Source organism: Pogoniulus pusillus, chromosome Z (assembly GCF_015220805.1).
Source record: "Pogoniulus pusillus isolate bPogPus1 chromosome Z, bPogPus1.pri, whole genome shotgun sequence".
Lineage (NCBI taxonomy): Eukaryota > Metazoa > Chordata > Aves > Piciformes > Lybiidae > Pogoniulus > Pogoniulus pusillus.
In genome coordinates, this window is record NC_087309.1 from 31,250,010 (window position 1) to 31,267,603 (window position 17,594).

Sequence of the window (17,594 nt, forward strand, 5' to 3'; positions counted from 1 at the left end):
TGGATTTTTAGTAAGATTAGCATTGTTAGTACTGTATGCAGTTACAGCCTCCACCTTGAGAGTCACTTCATGTTCCTGCTGTCAGACATGAAAGATTTTTCTTCTCTCACTAGCTCGATAAAAATCAGAAGTTATGTTAGTACAATTGAACACTATGAAACAGTACTTCCAAATCCTCTCTCTGCAGAACAGGGATGCTACTATATAAAGAAACCAGTACATACCTGTGTTAGAATTTTTAAATAACAGTACCTAATAAAAGGATTTCAGTTTATTGCTGTTTTACTCAAATAGTCAGAACAAACTCAGTGGCACAGACTGATAGGCACACACAGGTTAAAACTTGGTTTGCTTGGTTTAGTATTAGAGGAAACACCTTTGGCATTTTTTTAGGACACCACTACAGACAGAATCCAAGAAGGGCCATGCTAGTTTTCTTACTCAAATACACTCCAGCAGTACAAAAAACAGCTCAGCTGTATTCAACAACATGCAAAGCATCTGTTGAAATTTTATGGTAAAGTAAATAATGACACAAATCTCAACTCTCAGAAAAGCATTGTCCAGAAAAGGGGAAGAGGGAAGTCATATTGGCATTATTTTTGCAACCACAGTTCAAGTATCATGAAACTTCATGTAAACTTTAAAATCTCAACTCTTTCTGTATCTACTCATGACTACTGCATGAGTCAACCTGTGTGTATTCCAGACTGACTCACAACCATGCTGACTGAGGCAGCAGTATTTCACAAATCATTAAACAATCTGCAAGCGTTTTCCTTCTCCGTTAAACATTCTTAAACCTTTCTGTATTCACAAAAACAAAGGCAAATGAGATACTGGTGCAGCTAGTACAGCCTACTTAGTGTTTAAGATGACATGTCTGGCGTAATCAGACCAACTTGCACCTTTCTGAGGTCAAGTAAAACACATAACTAATAAAAAAATATCTGAACTGCTACTATGAATCAATAAACAAGCCTTCTGTGCATTTTGTACTTAAAATTACCGTTTTCAGACATGGCAGCACACCTGTAAGTGGTCTGTTACTTGACCTACAATGTGACAGCAGAGTTCTGATTTACCAGATCACTTAGTCTCGTGAAGAAGTCAGAATCCAGCAACCAGCTTTCTGGTCTTCCTCAACAACAATTTTGACCCTTCTGGAGTCAACAGCAAAACACCTACATGGGTCAGGGCTTCACTTAAACATTCACTTTCTTCTGCCACAAAATATACCTGGCTATATTTTATAATGTTTATTCAAGTTATTTAATATAAGCATATATTATGCTTATGAAATGTTAAATACAAGCAACATCTCGAAAGTAGGCACTTATCATGATGCAGAGTGTCTCACTAAGCAAACGAAAATCACAGTGCTAGGGAAGATCATGAATCTTGTTGGATATTAAACAAGTTCACCTCAACATTGACAAAAAAAATGCAAATGCTAGATTTCTTGTCATCATAAAAGATTAAGAGAGCAATGGTTTTAGAAATACCTGGTGGCTTAATTTCTAAAATAAACCAATTTATTTCTAAAGTAAACCTCTGTCCTGTCTTAACACTGGGTGATGTGCGCACAGAAGCATTGTTCCCTCGTCAATCATGGCTTTATACAGTAACTTACAACTGTACTGCACACAGAACTCATCTGAGTGTTTTCCCAGGGTTTTTTTTAATTTATGACAATATACACCATAAGGCAGACAGAACTGAGCAACAAGACAATGTAATATTCCAAGACCTGCAGAAGTTATAAATGCTAGAAGAGAGAAACTAAGCCTTTAAAAAAAAAAAAAGAAACACAACTTTATTTTGATTCATCTACTCAATTTCTTGGTATACCTCAAAATTTATTTTCACCCACATACTCAACCCATGACAAATAGTGAACTTACCGATCAATGAAACACTCATGAACTTAAAGAACTGTGGACTCACTCCTCTTTAGGTTTCAAAATGCTTTTTCATTGAGCATTTCCTCTCACTGATCATTCTGCTTCCAAATTATTTCACAACAACATTTACCGGTTTCAGACTTTTGGCTTTCATTACACAATATTTTATTTTCAGAGCACAATGTCCCCCACTGAAGCCAAATGTCACATTGTGGATTCTGATCTCCGCAAATTTAATTCCACTAATGCCGTTTCCTGCAGCCATAAACTATTCCTGTAAAACACTTCCTCCTTTAGTAGGGAATTAAACTTCACCCAAATAACAAAGATTCAAAACAACAGCTAAACATCATGTTTTTCCAACAACTGCATATTTAAAACAAGAATGGGTAAAAGAAGACTGCAACAATTGTACTAGAAAGGGTTAGTTCACTTTTAATTTGAGAGATAAGCTTTGCCAAGTGGGTTGACCTTAACACCTCTGTGGGTGGAAAACTTCCTTCTAACTTCATTTCTCTTTCTGACATTTTTTCTTTCCATTAATTATGACTAGTGAACAACACAGCCTGGACATGACCATGCAAAATTGCCCAAGCTCCTTTACCAGTTAGACCTCATTATCTAACCAAAAACAGGGTATTAAAAAGTGGCAAATAAAACATGCCAGAAACTTCTAACTGTGTTGATGGTGCATTTACAATTTAAGTCATTGTGAACCACAAGTAAGGTAAGATCACTGTTAGCTCATATACTGCAGGACACCCAGCCATTATCAGATCACAACAACAGAAAAGGGAGAATAGTCACTTAATTGATTTATTTCCATTTGTCAAAATTTATGTTTGTGAGATATTCAGCTATGGAGATCTAACTTTAATTTTATCTGTGGAAGTATTTATCTGCAGTATCTAGACAGTACTTCTAAGACAGACCTGGAAAACTCTCAAGGGTATCTCATGAAATTATACTCTCTCTTTAGACTGTATCAAAGGACTAAACTCAAGAACGGTCAGCCTCCTAAGCATTTTGTCAGTAAAAACAAAGCCATCAGATGGAGAGGCACCAACCACCAAACTCTGGAAAGCACTGCTACATTTCCAGACAACTCCATATGCATTATGATAATGGGAAAAATGGAGTAAAATGTTTTGAATCCTAGTTTCTACAGTATCACTGTGATTACTGCTTTTGTTGCTGCCAGCAGTAATCCTTGCTGGCAAAATACCACCAAACTCCCCACGGTATTTTGAACTAAGTCTCAAAGGCATCCAAAAATGGCATAATGCTTTTGCCCTTTGGTCCTCCCATTCTTGTGGACCATATGATTTTACATTTAACTTATTACAGAATGCTTGAGTGTTTATTATGCTGATTAAAAACACCTACTTCATGATGTGAAATTACCTGAAGAACAATCACAATTTAAGTCAGCATGGTCCTGACAGAAGTCAAGGGATCAATTCCAGCTACTGAGCTATCTCACCATTACCATCAAGAGAGTATGATTATTTGGAGAGCACATATCCACGTTTCCATTTGTCCCATGTCACAGAAGGACATTTTTTGTTCTGCACTAACAAATGACAGCACTTGGACCTCTGGTGTGGCTTCCAGGAGTTATCCATATTCCGGGGCTGGGTAATCAAAGAATTCTAAGGCATCTGAGAGTTACTTACTTATGTTCGACCAACACCTGCATTTTTTCAGCCACTGTATTGCAGAACTACTCCTCCATCACATTTATACATACAGTTAATGGAAGTGTGGTAAAGACACACAAAACTTACATAGTCATGAAAGGCTTTTGCTTCACTTGAATGTTCACATGTTTCTCGTCTTTCTGGAGCTGCACAGTAGAGATCCCAAAATACACTGCAAGGAGAGAAGTTAGAGAGATGGTGAAAAAAATCACTGTAGTAATCATAGAATCATAGAATCATAGAATCAACCAGGTTGGAAGAGACCTCCAAGATCATCGAGTCCAACCTATCACCCAGCCCTAGCCAATCAACTAGACCATGGCACTGAGTGCCTCATCCAGTCTTTTCTTGAAGACCCCCAGGGACGGTGACTCCACCACCTCCCTGGGCAGCCCATTCCAATGGGAAATCACTCTCTCTGTGAAAAACTTCTTCCTAACATCCAGCCTAGACCTACCCTGGCACAACTTGAGACTGTGTCCCCTTGTTCTATTGCTGGTTACCTGGGAGAAGAGGCCAACCCCCACCTGGCTACAATGTCCCTTCAGGTAGTTGTAGACAGTAATAAGATCACCCCTGAGCCTCCTCTTCTCCAGGCTAAACAGGCCCAGTTCCCTCAACCTCTCCTCATAGGATTTGTGTTCCAGGCCCCTCACCAGCTTCGTTGCCCTTCTCTGGACATGTTCCAGTACCTCAACATCTTTCTTGAATTGAGGGGCCCAGAACTGGACACAGTACTCAAGGTGTGGCCTGACCAGTGCTGAGTACAGGGGAAGAATAACCTCCCTTGTCCTACTGGCCACACTGTTCTTGATGCAGGCCAGGATGCCATTGGCTCTCTTGGTCACCTGGGCACACTGCTGGCTCATCTTCAGCTTACTATCTATCAGTACCCCCAGGTCCCTTTCCTCCTGGCTGCTCTCCAGTCACTCTGTCCCCAGCCTATAGCGCTGCTTGGCGTTATTGTGGCCGAAGTGCAGAACCCTGCACTTGGCCTTGTTAAATCTCATCCCATTGGCCTCTGCCCACCCATCCAGCCTGGCCAGGTCCCTCTGCAGGGCTCTCCTACCTTCCAACAGATCAACACCTGCTCCTAGCTTGGTGTCATCTGCAAACTTACTTATGCTGGACTCAATGCCCTCGTCCAGATCATCAATAAAGATATTGAACAGGACTGGGCCCAGCACTGACCCCTGGGGAACACCACTTGTGACTGGCTGCCAACTGGATGTGGCACCATTCACCACCACTCTCTGAGCTCTGCCATCCAGCCAGTTCTTGATCCAGCACAGAGTGAATCTGTCCAAACCATGAGCTGCCAGCTTGGCTAGGAGCTTCTTGTGGCAGACAGTGTCAAAGGCTTTGCTGAAGTCCAAGTAGACTACATCCACAGCCTTCCCCACATTCACCAGGCGGGTAACCTGATCATAAAAGGAGATCAGGTTGGTGAGGCAGGACCTGCCCTTCCTAAACCCATGCTGGCTGGGCCTGATCCCTTGGCTATCCTGTAGGTGCTTTGTGATGGCACCCAAGATGACCTGTTCCATGACCTTGCCTGGCACTGAGGTCAGGCTCACAGGTCTGTAGTTTTTTGGCTCCTCCTTACGACCCTTCTTGTGAATGGGAATCACATTGGCCAGCTTCCAGTCTTCAGGGACCTCTCCAGTGAGCCAGGACTGCTGATAAATGATGGAGAGTGGCTTGGCCAGCTCAGCTGCCAGCTCTCTCAGCACCCTAGGGTGGATCCCATCCGGTCCCATGGACTTGTGAGGATCCAAGTGACTTAGCAGATCCCTTACTGCTTCCTCATGGATTAGAGGGGGACTGTACTGGTCCCTGACTCCATCCACCACTTCAGGAGTCCAGCTGTCCTGGAGACAACCTGTCCCACTAGTGAAGATTGAGGCAAAGAAGGTGTTAAGCACCTCTGCCTTTTCCTCATCCTTTGTCACTCTATTCCCCTCTCTATCTAACAAGGACTGGAGGTTGTCCTTGGCCCTTCTCTTGCCATTCATATATTTAAAGAAACACTTTTTATTTTCCTTGGCAGCCGTGGCCAGCCTGAGCTCCAAGTGGGCTTTTCCCTCTCTAATTTTTCCTCTACAAGACCTAGCAACCTCCTTGAACTTCTCCTGGGACAATTGTGTAGGTTTTATGGTATATGCATACAACTGCATGTTCATAGATAGAAACAGACATACCATACCTTTGGCAAGGGATGAAAATACTTATGTCTACAGAAGAATTTTGCTTTGTAAAACATCTCAGGAATCAAGACTGATTCTCTGAGTCAGGCAGTGCTGTGTTCCTATAATATTGCTGTAGTTCAGACCAAAAAGCTAGTCGGACACACAACTGAAGCTCTGCATTTAACTCCACTCCTCTATTGACTGCTACAATTAACTTCCACAGAGCATGGGAAGAGATCAATCTGTGTTACATGAAAAGTGAAGAAACTAGAGAGAAGACTGCAACTTCTTCAAAGTTCCAGTATTGTGCTTAAACAAAAGTTCCCAGGAAACAGGAGTATGAACAAGAGTAGGAAATAGATGAGTAAGTTCCTGGGTTATAAAGAGTGAAAGAATTTATGATCATAGAATCATAGAATCATCTAGGTTGGAAGAGACCTCCAAGATCATCCAGGCCAACCTAGCACCCAGCCCTAGCCAGTCAACTAGACCATGGCACTAAGTGCCTCAGCCAGTCCCGTCTTGAACACCTCCAGGGACAGTGACTCCACCACCTCCCTGGGCAGCCCATTCCAATGCCAATCACTCTCTCTGGCAAGAACTTCTTTCTAACATCCAGCCTAGACTTCCCCCGAAACAACTTGAGACTGTGTCCCCTTGTTCTGTTGCTGGTTGTCTGGGAGAAGAGGCCATCCCCCACCTGGCTACAACCTCCCTTCAGGTAGTTGTAGACAGCAATGAGGTCACCCCTGAGCCTCCTCTTCTCCAGGCTAAACAATCCCAGCTCCTTCAGTCTCTCCTCATAGGGTTTGTGTTCCAGGCCCCTCACCAGCTTTGTTGCCCTTATCTGGACACGTTCCAGCACCTCAACATCTCTCTTGAATTGAGGGGCCCAGAACTGGACACAGTCCTCAAGGTGTGGCCTGACCAGTGCTGAGTACAGGGGAAGAATAACCTCCCTTGTCCTACTGGCCACACTGTTCCTGATGCAGGCCAGGATGCCATTGGCTCTCTTGGCCACCTGGACACACTGCTGCCTCATCTTCAGCCTACTCTCTACCAGTACCCCCAAGTCCTTTTTCTCTTGGCTGCTTTTCAGCCACTCAGTCCCCAGCCTGTAGCGCTGCTTGGGGTTGTTGTGGCCAAAGTGCAGAACCCTGCACCTGGCCTTGTTAAATCTCATCCCATTGGTCTCTGCCCACCTATCCAGCCTGGCCAGGTCCCTCCGCAGGGCTCTCCTACCTTCCAACAGATCCACACCTGCTCCTAGCTTGGTGTCATCTGCAAACTTACTGATGCTGGACTCAATCCCCTCATCCATAGAATCATAGAATCATAGAATCAGCCAGGTTGGAAGAAACCTCCAAGATCATCCAGTCCAACCTAGCACCCAGCCCTAGCCAGTCAACTAGACCATGGCACTAAGTGCCTCATCCAGTCTTTTCTTGAAGACCCCCAGGGATGGTGACTCCACCACCTCCCTGGGCAGCCCATTCCAATGGGAAATCACTCTCTCTGTGAAGAACTTCTTCCTAATATCCAGCCTATACTTACCCTGGCACAACTTGAGACTGTGTCCCCTTGTTCTATTGCTGGTTGCCTGGGAGAAGAGGCCACCCCCCACCTGGCTACAATGCCCCTTCAGGTAGTTGTAGACAGCAACAAGATCACCCCTGAGCCTCCTCTTCTCCAGGCTAAACAGGCCCAGCTCCCTCAACCTCTCCTCATAGGATTTGTGCTCCAGGCCCCTCACCAGCTTTGTTGCCCTTCTCTGGATCATCAATAAAGATATTGAATAGGACTGGGCCCAGCACCACTAGTGACTGGCTGCCAACTGGATGTGGCATCACTCTCTGGGCTCTGCCACCCAGCCAGTTCTTGATCCAGTACAGAGTGAATCTGTCCAAACCATGAGCTGCCAGCTTGGCTAGGAGCTTCTTGTGGCAGACAGTGTCGAAGGCTTTGCTGAAGTCCAATACTCCCAACCCCCTTCAAACAGTGATATACACAAATCAGCTCTAACACAAAATTTCTAGAATGACATTATGTGTATGCTAGAACAATTAAAAGCATAAAGTTTGTCAGTATTTCATAGTGTTTCTTTATTGTATCAGACTTAGTCCTCTATAACTCAGTCCAGCACCTTAAGAAGTAACGGTGGAAAACTGGAGCATTCTGCTGCAGATGATTAAAATTAAAAATAATGCAGACATCAGAGATACAAGGGACAGGTTGTTCTTGCCAGGCTTCCATCACATAGCTGGAAGTTATTAAAGAAAGGTCAAAGAGGAATATACCACCTTCCATGCAGCTGTACAAATCACTTTGGTTCAAATTTTATCACCTTAGAACTTGTAAATTCTTGTACTCCTGACAGGTTGACATTCTCTGTAATTCTGTGTTCTTTCAAACACAGACCTGTTGGATATATTCAAATCATTTGACAACTAACAAACACCATAGCTACACAGCAGTGACTGTGAGTACTCTTTAGTCTCTGGGAATTCTATGTACACAAATGTGTCTGCACACACCAGCATATGTAAGAAAATGGTATCATTTTCCAAGTCAGCCCCATGCCTACCCATCTTCTCAGCTGAGACAAACTGTGCAAATACAGACCCTGCAGCACCAAACCCATGCTAATACACACTGTCTCTCAAAGAGGCTGGTGGCTTGGGTTAAGCTACAATGTGGACTGTAGAACTGGGTGATAGGTTGGACTGGATGATCTTGGAGGTCTCTTCCAACCTGGTTGGTTCTATGATTATGATTCTATATGCAGGCTCTGTACATTTGGGGTTTTTTTCCCAATGTAATTATTTAGGATCTGTAGCATGATCACTTATATGCACAGTTTACAGAAAAGTAGTGAAGAAAGCAATACAGGCTTTCAAAGATTAATTCTTATCAACACACTATGCAATATTTCTTCTTCTGCACCTAATCTTTTTCTATATCTAATTTTCTGTTCTTTCATTCCTTAACAAGAAAATGGTTCTTGATCTTCATCTTCCCTCTACAATATTCACCTGAATTGCTTGCCTCCAGGTACTAGAACTAGCAATTGACATATTCTAAAAATGAGAAGAATATAAAATTTATACTTACCACCACCAGGAATGCAAGAATCCTGGGGGCTCCCCCAGTGTGATGTTTTTTTCCCATCTTATCTAAAATAAAACAATAAAAGCAGAGGTGTATATATTTGTGATCACTGTGACTAAGAAGTATTACATAATTCATGTAAATAGCTAAAAAATATAGAGAAGAAAAAATTCTGTAGCTGTGAAAGGCTTCATCATCATCAATCTGGGTTGTGATATACCTTATAACAATTATTAAAATTGCTGATACTTAAAAGAAGCTTTTCATATTCTAGGAAATAATATTTTAGAATATTAATACAATTTTATTAATTATATAATTTGTAGCAATCCACCACTCAGGCAAACATTAATTTAAGGTCAAAAATGCATGACAAAAAAAAAAAAAAGTAAGAAAATAAAAAACTAGTTTAAAAAGTACTCTTAAAACGATGTAAAAGATTTTCCAATCAGCCCTAAGGATTAGAGACACAGAACTCGTGTCACTGGTTCAGCAGGTGGCAGTCTTCCCCCCACAGCCACAGCTAGCCGGTGGTTTATAGCCCTACTCTTAGAGGTAATGTGTCAGATTTACCCCACTTTCCCACCTCAGTGAGAACACAAAGCTGTTTGACTTGGTTTGCCTTGGTTTGCCTTTGCTGGCAACATCTGAGCATGCCTCTGAATTCTTTCCCACCTAGGAATCCTGGTCTGGTTAACACTGTTTTCCAAGGAAACACACTTCAGTAACTCTTACATTTCACACTTTCTGTGTTGATCGGCCAAAGCATTAGGCACCATTAATCATAGTGACAGTGTTGAGTCTCTCTGGAATACTTTCCAAATATTGTATCTTGGCTATAACCACATAATTATTTTATTAATGCTATGATCATTAGTTTGTCCTTAACTACAAAATTAAAATAGCTAGGGCTGTAATGAAGCCTGTGTAACTGCTTAAGGAGCTCTGTGGCAAACACCTGGAGGTCCTGCAGAAATACACGTGATGCTGTACAGAAGAATGTCTCATGTTAAAACTGGGTGGAAAGTAGGGCGTTGCATGCACTCCAAATTCCTCCACTTGCAACTACACACAGCATTATTTCCTGTTCCACTTTGTTAAAGAAAAAAAAAGGTTTAAATACAAGTCATACTCTGCTCTACAGACAGAAGTAATGGTAGATAAAAAGATTATTTTAATGAAAAGCTATAAAAGCCTTCACATGAAATGTGTGTGTGTGTATATATATATGTGTATATAAAAGTTGACTACAAGAGCTAGATATAGTGTTCACACTGCCAGAAGCACTGGCAAAGCTGCCACTTTCCAAAAGAAACTAAAACTTTGCTTCTCAACTCCAACTTGAATCCCACATCCAGTTCATAAGAAATTTAAACATCTGTTTAGGTTCTGTAAATAGCTTGCAGGAGAAGAATATGTAATTTGTACACCTAAAAATGGCTTTGCACTCCTACAAAGTAGCTTAGGATAATTTTGATATGGTATATGAACACAGTTATTCAAAATTAATGTTGATATTTAAGAATTGTTTTCAAAAGGTAGCCTTGAGGCACCATTGCTTCTGCTGGTAATGTTTGAATTGAACAAACTGCACCACCATCATCCCTATGAATCATAAAAAGTGTATTTTATAAAGCTCCTGTTTTATCACTGGCAGATAAAAATATTAATGAAAATTAAAACTATAAATAAAAGCCAAGGATAGTACAAAGGTTTTACACATTCTTCAAATAAACTCCTCTGAGGCACTATTGCTCCTCACATGCAATGGAAATGGCTTGGAAGGGCTTCCTTTAATCACCAAGACCAAACAGTACTTCTGAGAAGTTTCAAAAGCAACATAATGAAGAGACACAACATGCAACCAAAACGAAAGACAGTTCCTGAAGTAGAAAAATAGTTAGGTTAGGAGTAAAAATTACACCTGCATAAGAATCCCTCATTATATCTAACCAGCATTGGTGCTCTTCAAAGCAGGGCTTCATGAGGATATTGCCCAATTCACGGGCCTTCTGCTGGTCCTTTGTAACAAGACAGCTTTCATTCTGAGGAATTTATTCACAGGAGATGAAGGGAATGTGGAAGTTTTGGGCTCATTTGAAGGGGTTTTGTCTCAGACGGGCAGGTGCCAGTTTGTCTAATCACAGAGACATCAAAATATTTATAAAGAACTATTAATTGTCAGCTGTACAAATTAAGCTCACAGCCAGTGACTGATTTACTGAGAAGTGCCCAGATTCCTGGTCCAGCCAGGCTAATGGAACTACTCTTCCAAGGCTAGAAGCTAACCTCAAGGGCAGAAAATACGTGGGACAAGGATCAGCTCCACTAATGGGGACTCTACCATGCCCTCGAGGAGGCTGTCCCAGAGAATGAAGGTTCTCACTGAAAAAAAAAAAAAAAGAAAAAAACCCACACCCAAAAAATTCCTTCCTCGTATCAAGATGAAACCCCACCCTGTGCTATTTGTACCCATGGCCCCTTTTCCTCTCTATCTGGCTCCTAATGAAAGGAGAAGTTCTGTTCTGTCTTAGTCACCATCTAAGTACTGCCACACAGTGATGAGGTTCCCCCTTCAGTCTCCCTGACAGGGCAGACTCTCCAGCTCTATCATCATTTGTGGATTACTTCTATGAAATATGAACTAGCCACAAAACATTTAAAAACTATGCTTAGGACAGCCACCTCTAAATTGTTTAGTGGTGGAGTGGTTTCATGATATCCAACTTAAATTTTGCTCTTCTTCATTTTGTTCCATTACTCTTAGTCATGTTCTCTGGTAGATATCAAAGGATCAACTCCTAACTTTTGTCATTTATACATATATAGATACCACTGACTGCTGCATAACTCAGACAACTTGTGTCCTCACTTTCAGTTTTAGAGCGGCTGTGAACCATTTAATTTTTAACAAAATCCTCCCAAACTATTCTGGTGTGAGCAGAGAGGACAAGGAGCCTGAACAGCCATTCTTTTCATGGAGAGATTAAGGCAGCAAGAACATCCTCCTGTGCCACTAAGGTGCCTTCTACACCTTAAGTACTTTCACAACGAGCTCATCACAATAGGGTGGTTGTCTCTTAACAGCTTTGACCCAAGCAAGAACAAAAAACACATGGAAATCAGATTAAAAATACACTAGAGTACTTTTTTTGCATTTCTCTCAGTTGATGCTCCTACTTTCATCCTATATGCCCATATTCTAACAAAAACGGCTGATTGACACCAGGTACAGAGTCAGGGTAGAGGTATTTGTGGTTTACAGGCCAGGCCTGTATGGGCATTGTAATGTTGAGACCTCCAATCAACTACCATTTTTTTTCTGCTACTGCCCTTTACCCTTGCCTTGCCCTTTACCCTTGCCTAACTTGTGCACTTTATTTTCTTCAAGATGTATTAGGGTAGTTTCCTCAATGTGAATTTGCCCTCTCAAATGCTGTCTTTTTTCCCAGGTTTTTCCATATCAATGGTAATTGCCTCTAGTTGGTTCCAGAGTACAACCATTCATAAATATTGTCTGCACAGCTAATGAATGAGGTAAATAAACTCAACAGCTTTCTGTCAAATCCTACAGACACCTCATACCAACTCCCGTGCTTAATGCTTACTGTGTCTTGGCTAGTATTCAGTCTTAATTTGAAAGATTTGATATATTTCCATACTATATTTATTCAGACCCAAGAATTTCTCTGTAACTCAAGACTGAATTAGTTTCAAAAACAAAGTTTCAAGGCAGTGTACTAAAGGTTTTCTAGAAATCCAAATGTCTTACTAGTCATACTTCTGCCAACTCATCATTTTGCAAACACGCCATAAAAACAAAATGAGCAAAATGAATCTTGTGTAGTGTATTATTTACAAATGACAGCTGTTTTGGGAAAGTCAAGATTATATTCTCCATTATTTTCCCTCTTGTTGTCCATTCCTTTACCAAAGAAGAAAAACAACTGTCAAAAAAAAAAAAAACCAAACCCTTTACTATAAACACAAACTGGTATTACCATAATTCTATGCCCTTTTCTTTATATCTGCTATATGATTTTTTCTATAAACACCACAATCCATGTTGGGGTTCTCCCCCTTCCCCTCTTTCACCTCAAAAATATCCTCACCAGCTATTCTATTAGGTTTTGGAGGAGTATCAGTTGAAGCACCAGATTTTTCTAGTACAATATCTTGCCTATTTTGTCCTCATATCTGCTTACTATGCAAGTATTATTATTATTTTAAACGTTCTCATCCTGGAAAGATTTAAAATAATAATAAATTCAAAAGATCTCAATATGTTTGGATGACAAATGTTTTTGTATCCTGCAGTAAATGTAAAGTGCTAAGGAGACATCATTTGCTTCAGTCTTCAAAAGATGGAAGACTATGAAAAACAACAGCTATTGTTTACAGACAAAAAGTTCCATTAGCAGTTGAAAGTATTTGAGAAACATGTGTGATGGTTTGGGTGCTACTCGTACCCCACACTTTGTAAATCACCCAGACTAGACTCAGATGGCTCTGGAAATTGAATGAAGCTTATTATTTACATCTTAGCACAACATACAAGCAGATATTTACAGTATATACAGTTATATACAGAAATATACAAGTTAAAAGGTAATACAGAAACACAACTCCCTTCCCAGAAACCTGAGTCCCCAGGAGGTGCTCTAAACCACCCTTCCCACCACCCCTCGACCTTATCCAAGACTTTGCCTTATGCTCAAGGTAGCTTGGAGGGTTGGCCAGGGGGGTTAGGAAGCAGACAGATTAGTCACACAGGTGGCAGGTTAGGTTAGAGAGAAGTGCAGCCCACAAAGCCCAGAGAATGACTCTGTTATCTATATTTATGTTCTTGTTCTTATACATCTCAGCAAGCCTATGAGTGAAGTAGACATCACCATTTCACAGCCTGTAATCTAGTTCTTCTCACCAAAACATTCTAGCTAACTTCAAACTAGCACAACATGACCCAAATGGTTGCAGTCATAATTGATTCTACCAGATGAAGAGAAGTAAAGCAGCCAGAATATGGTAAGAATACACAGAAACATCAGCAATGCTTAAGAGAATGAAAACTGCAAGTGTGTGGCAGGAGGATGTAAAATATATGACTCCTGTGTATTTTGTAATGGTACACCGTTCACAACTGCAAATATCAACAATACGTCAGAAGGTCATCAAAAAAAAAAAGTACCCTTGATGCATTCTCTAACGTGTACATTTACTACAGAAAATAGATTAATCTTTCCCCAGTGTGGTGGCAAATCCAAACAGCGATAACAAGTCACAGCAAAAGTGGTTCTGCAAAGGCATATTAAACAACATGGCAAACTGGCTTCCCAAAATCAGGAATCTATGCTGCTCAATGTGAACACATATTCAAGGTTGTCACTGCTCTTTATTCTAGATCAACATAGTTCCTGTATTTCACTTGTACACACTGGCCAATTATGTAAGGAGAAAAAGGATGGAGAAACCTACCTCTGATAAAAACGTCTGGGCTGATTTCTGCGCTCCTACATGGAGCAGATATTCATATACATACAGTGCTAATCTGAAAAAAAAAAAAAGAAAAAAGAGACAATATTTAGTATCATACATTTGTTTGCTCCTCTTCTTTAGAAACAAAGGATTATCAGAAGTTTGATGTGCCCTCTTGCCCTTCACGAACCACTATACACTGAAGATGTTCAATCTACTACCCATACCGGAATTTCTAAACTAGACATGTAGGTCAGTGTGAGCAGAGGTGTTTAAATAGTAGTTAATTACATCTTAACCCCCCAAATTATTTAATGTCAACATTTTTAATGGTATCTGGACAAATGGCCATTGAGCTGACAACTGACCTGCTGCTGCTCTCTTTTTTGTCCACTCTATCCTGTGCTTACTGTAAATATGACATAATTAGCTGGTAACACCAATTATTTTTTCAGATCTAGATTTTTTTTACGTATGGAATATATTAATCTGTTAGCACACTTGAACAATAGCCCATTTATTTGAAGAATGTACAGACTTCTGTCTGCATCAGGAAACGTAATCCCAGTATCTAACCCATAGCACGCAGTACAACCGCATCTCTCAAGGGAAGTGCCAACAGATTTTTAGGTTCATTCAGACTTGTGCATCTAGGAGCTCTAGTGACAAAAAGAGCTATAAATGACTGTCATGACTCTCAAAGGAGTTTCCCCAACAGAGCTCTTCAGGACCCAGGCATATCTCCAAATAAGTCCAAAGAACTGGAATAAGGATCTCACTGCAGAAAGAGGACTCATTTCCTCAACAACTACCACCCACAACTTGGTCTAGGAAATCCTGTCACAGAAAGCATCAGTTTGGAAGGGACCCTCAAAGGCCATCTCCTCAGGTCACCCCTGAAGTGATCAGGGACATCTCCCCAACTAGATCAGGTTGCTCAGAGCCCCATCAAATTTGACTTCAAGTTGTGTCCAGAGATGGAGGCTCAATACGTTCTCTGGGCAACCTGCTCCAGCATTTCACCATTCGCAGTAAAGAACTTCTTCCTAATGGTCCAACCTAAATCTATCCTGCTCCAGTTTAAAACCATTGCCACTCATCCTATTGCAATAAGCCCTTCTAACCACTCCAACAGACCAAGAAGAGGGAGCAGTAACAATCAATTTATATTGGTATATGCTGTGCAGGCTCCATTTGGATTAGATGCTGAAGAAGTAACATTTTTCTATTCCTCAGCTGACTCTCCAGAGAGGCTGACGTCTGTCTGCATGTTTCAAGTCTTTCACAATGAAATCTCATTTAAAATAATGATTTAATAATACCTAGTAAGTGTCTGGAAAATATTTCAGTCTAAGAACAGAAAAATCAAACTCTGTGTCTTTTAGATTTGCTAGCTGAACTGTTTTTAAGACATAAAATGTATTTGTGTGCACTTTGCGACACGCTGCTATTCTTATTTGAAACATTTTACTATTCATATAAAAAAATATGTGGTTTAACTTAATGAAGTGGAGAGATAGAGAATATCTATTTTCCCATTACTGTTCAAAACTTTATATCATATTAAGATGCAGTAACTGTCATCATAGTACTGACAAGATAAGTAATTACTGCAGCAATCTATTATGTGCAAAATTTTTATATCTAGGAGAGGCATTCCATTAAAATTGTTTTCACTGGTTGTTTATATTTTATGTATGTCATACACACACTACTTTGCACTCTCTCCAACTCATAAACCAAAATATGTACTCTCTTCCTCAAATTGAAAGATTAAATTAAATAAACTGATATTCAGACATGTTTTGGTTTAAACTTTGAGGAGGATCGTGTACACTTTTTAATTCCAGTATTTTACATAACAGTCCTTTACTAGTTTGCATTGTGCCATATCAAGAAATAGAGAGCTCAGTCTACCAAGCAGAAAACGTGGTTCTTCTGATGGAATACAGTACAATCTGGCACTCATCTGAAAGGCAGTTCCATGTTACATCACTCTAAATACAGTGGAGAAGGAGAGGATCACTTAGTCTCTAGTATTTCACCCCAAAGACACAACTGCATTCCTCGGGAGGAAAAAAAAAAAAAGCCCTATCCTGTTGACCTAATTCTGCCCAGTTCAATTTTTTAGGCAATAAATGGTTGTAGACAAAACCTAGGATCTAAGAAAGATGTGAAAGGCAGAAAGGAAGCACTTTCTATAACAGCCAATTGACTTGAATACCCAATGACGCTTTAAAGTGTCTTCTGAGATTCCCTTTTTTGTTCCTATCAAAACATAAAGCCTGCAGTCCAGATAAAGGGATTTGTATGATCATATCCTTTCTACCTTGCCAATGAGAGTGAGACAGCACAAAACCCAGGCACTTATTGTAGGCACCACCTTCATAAGTCTGCCATCTGTCGAAAGCTTTAGCAAATACTGCACTGTGATACCCAAACTGACAGTGCAATACTTTAATATCAAGACAGATTTGTGAGTCTCATCTCAGGACCCTTGGAGTTTGCAAGTAAAACACAGTGCATGCAGCCACTCTCCAGCACAAGTCAGCATTGCCACCCTGGCCCCATCTTCTGTGGTCTAAACTATCCAACATATTTCAATGAAAAAAGGCAACCCTAAGACTGACTTCAACACATGGAATGCACTAATTAAGCACAATTAAAACTAGAACAACACCTAAATCTCCTTGGCATGCATTATTACATCTTGGTCTAAGCATATTGCAGTGAAATGAAATGGTTCAACAACTTTGTTTCTTAAACTCAGGGAGCAAATGTGGCACATTTCAGTAAAGGAATAAAACCTCTAGATTTTAGGCGTCCAAGTTGATTCCCCTGTGGTAAATCAAGAGCAGGACCATGCTGGCAGGGGGACTGCCTGGCTCCTGTAACAGGAAAGCTAGGACCACCTCCCATGAGCAGATGTGAGACAGAATGTACAACACAAAATACCTGACTGGCTCTTATTAGATCTAAATCGCTGGTCCATCCCTAGTTATTATGCTGTCAGGAAGTCTTTACGGAAGTTAACAACATTAGAGTTCATTCGGAAATAAACGCATTTACCACAGAGATCAAAAGAAAGATACTAATGCTTTATTGTGTTAGCTGCAGCAAAAAGATCAATGATGCTCAGAGGAAAGACAGCAAAGAAACCCCAAAAACATGCAACACTGTGTAACAATGAGCACTACGAGATATGCAAATTTTAACTA

General features: G+C 40.7%; 1 protein-coding gene across 4 annotated transcripts in view; it reads right to left on the minus strand.

Moving 5' to 3' along the window:
* SSBP2 (single stranded DNA binding protein 2) overlaps positions 1-17,594 on the minus strand; it is a 228,110-nt gene that overhangs the window by 162,873 nt on the left and 47,643 nt on the right. For all 4 annotated transcript variants that reach the window (XM_064140800.1, XM_064140799.1, XM_064140798.1 and 1 more), the window contains exons 2-4: positions 14,377-14,449; positions 8,905-8,966; positions 3,692-3,776 (exon numbers count right to left, since the gene is read on the minus strand). In XM_064140800.1, the coding sequence (XP_063996870.1) occupies positions 3,692-3,776; positions 8,905-8,966; positions 14,377-14,449 (220 nt within the window). The remainder of the gene's footprint in view (positions 1-3,691; positions 3,777-8,904; positions 8,967-14,376; positions 14,450-17,594) is intronic.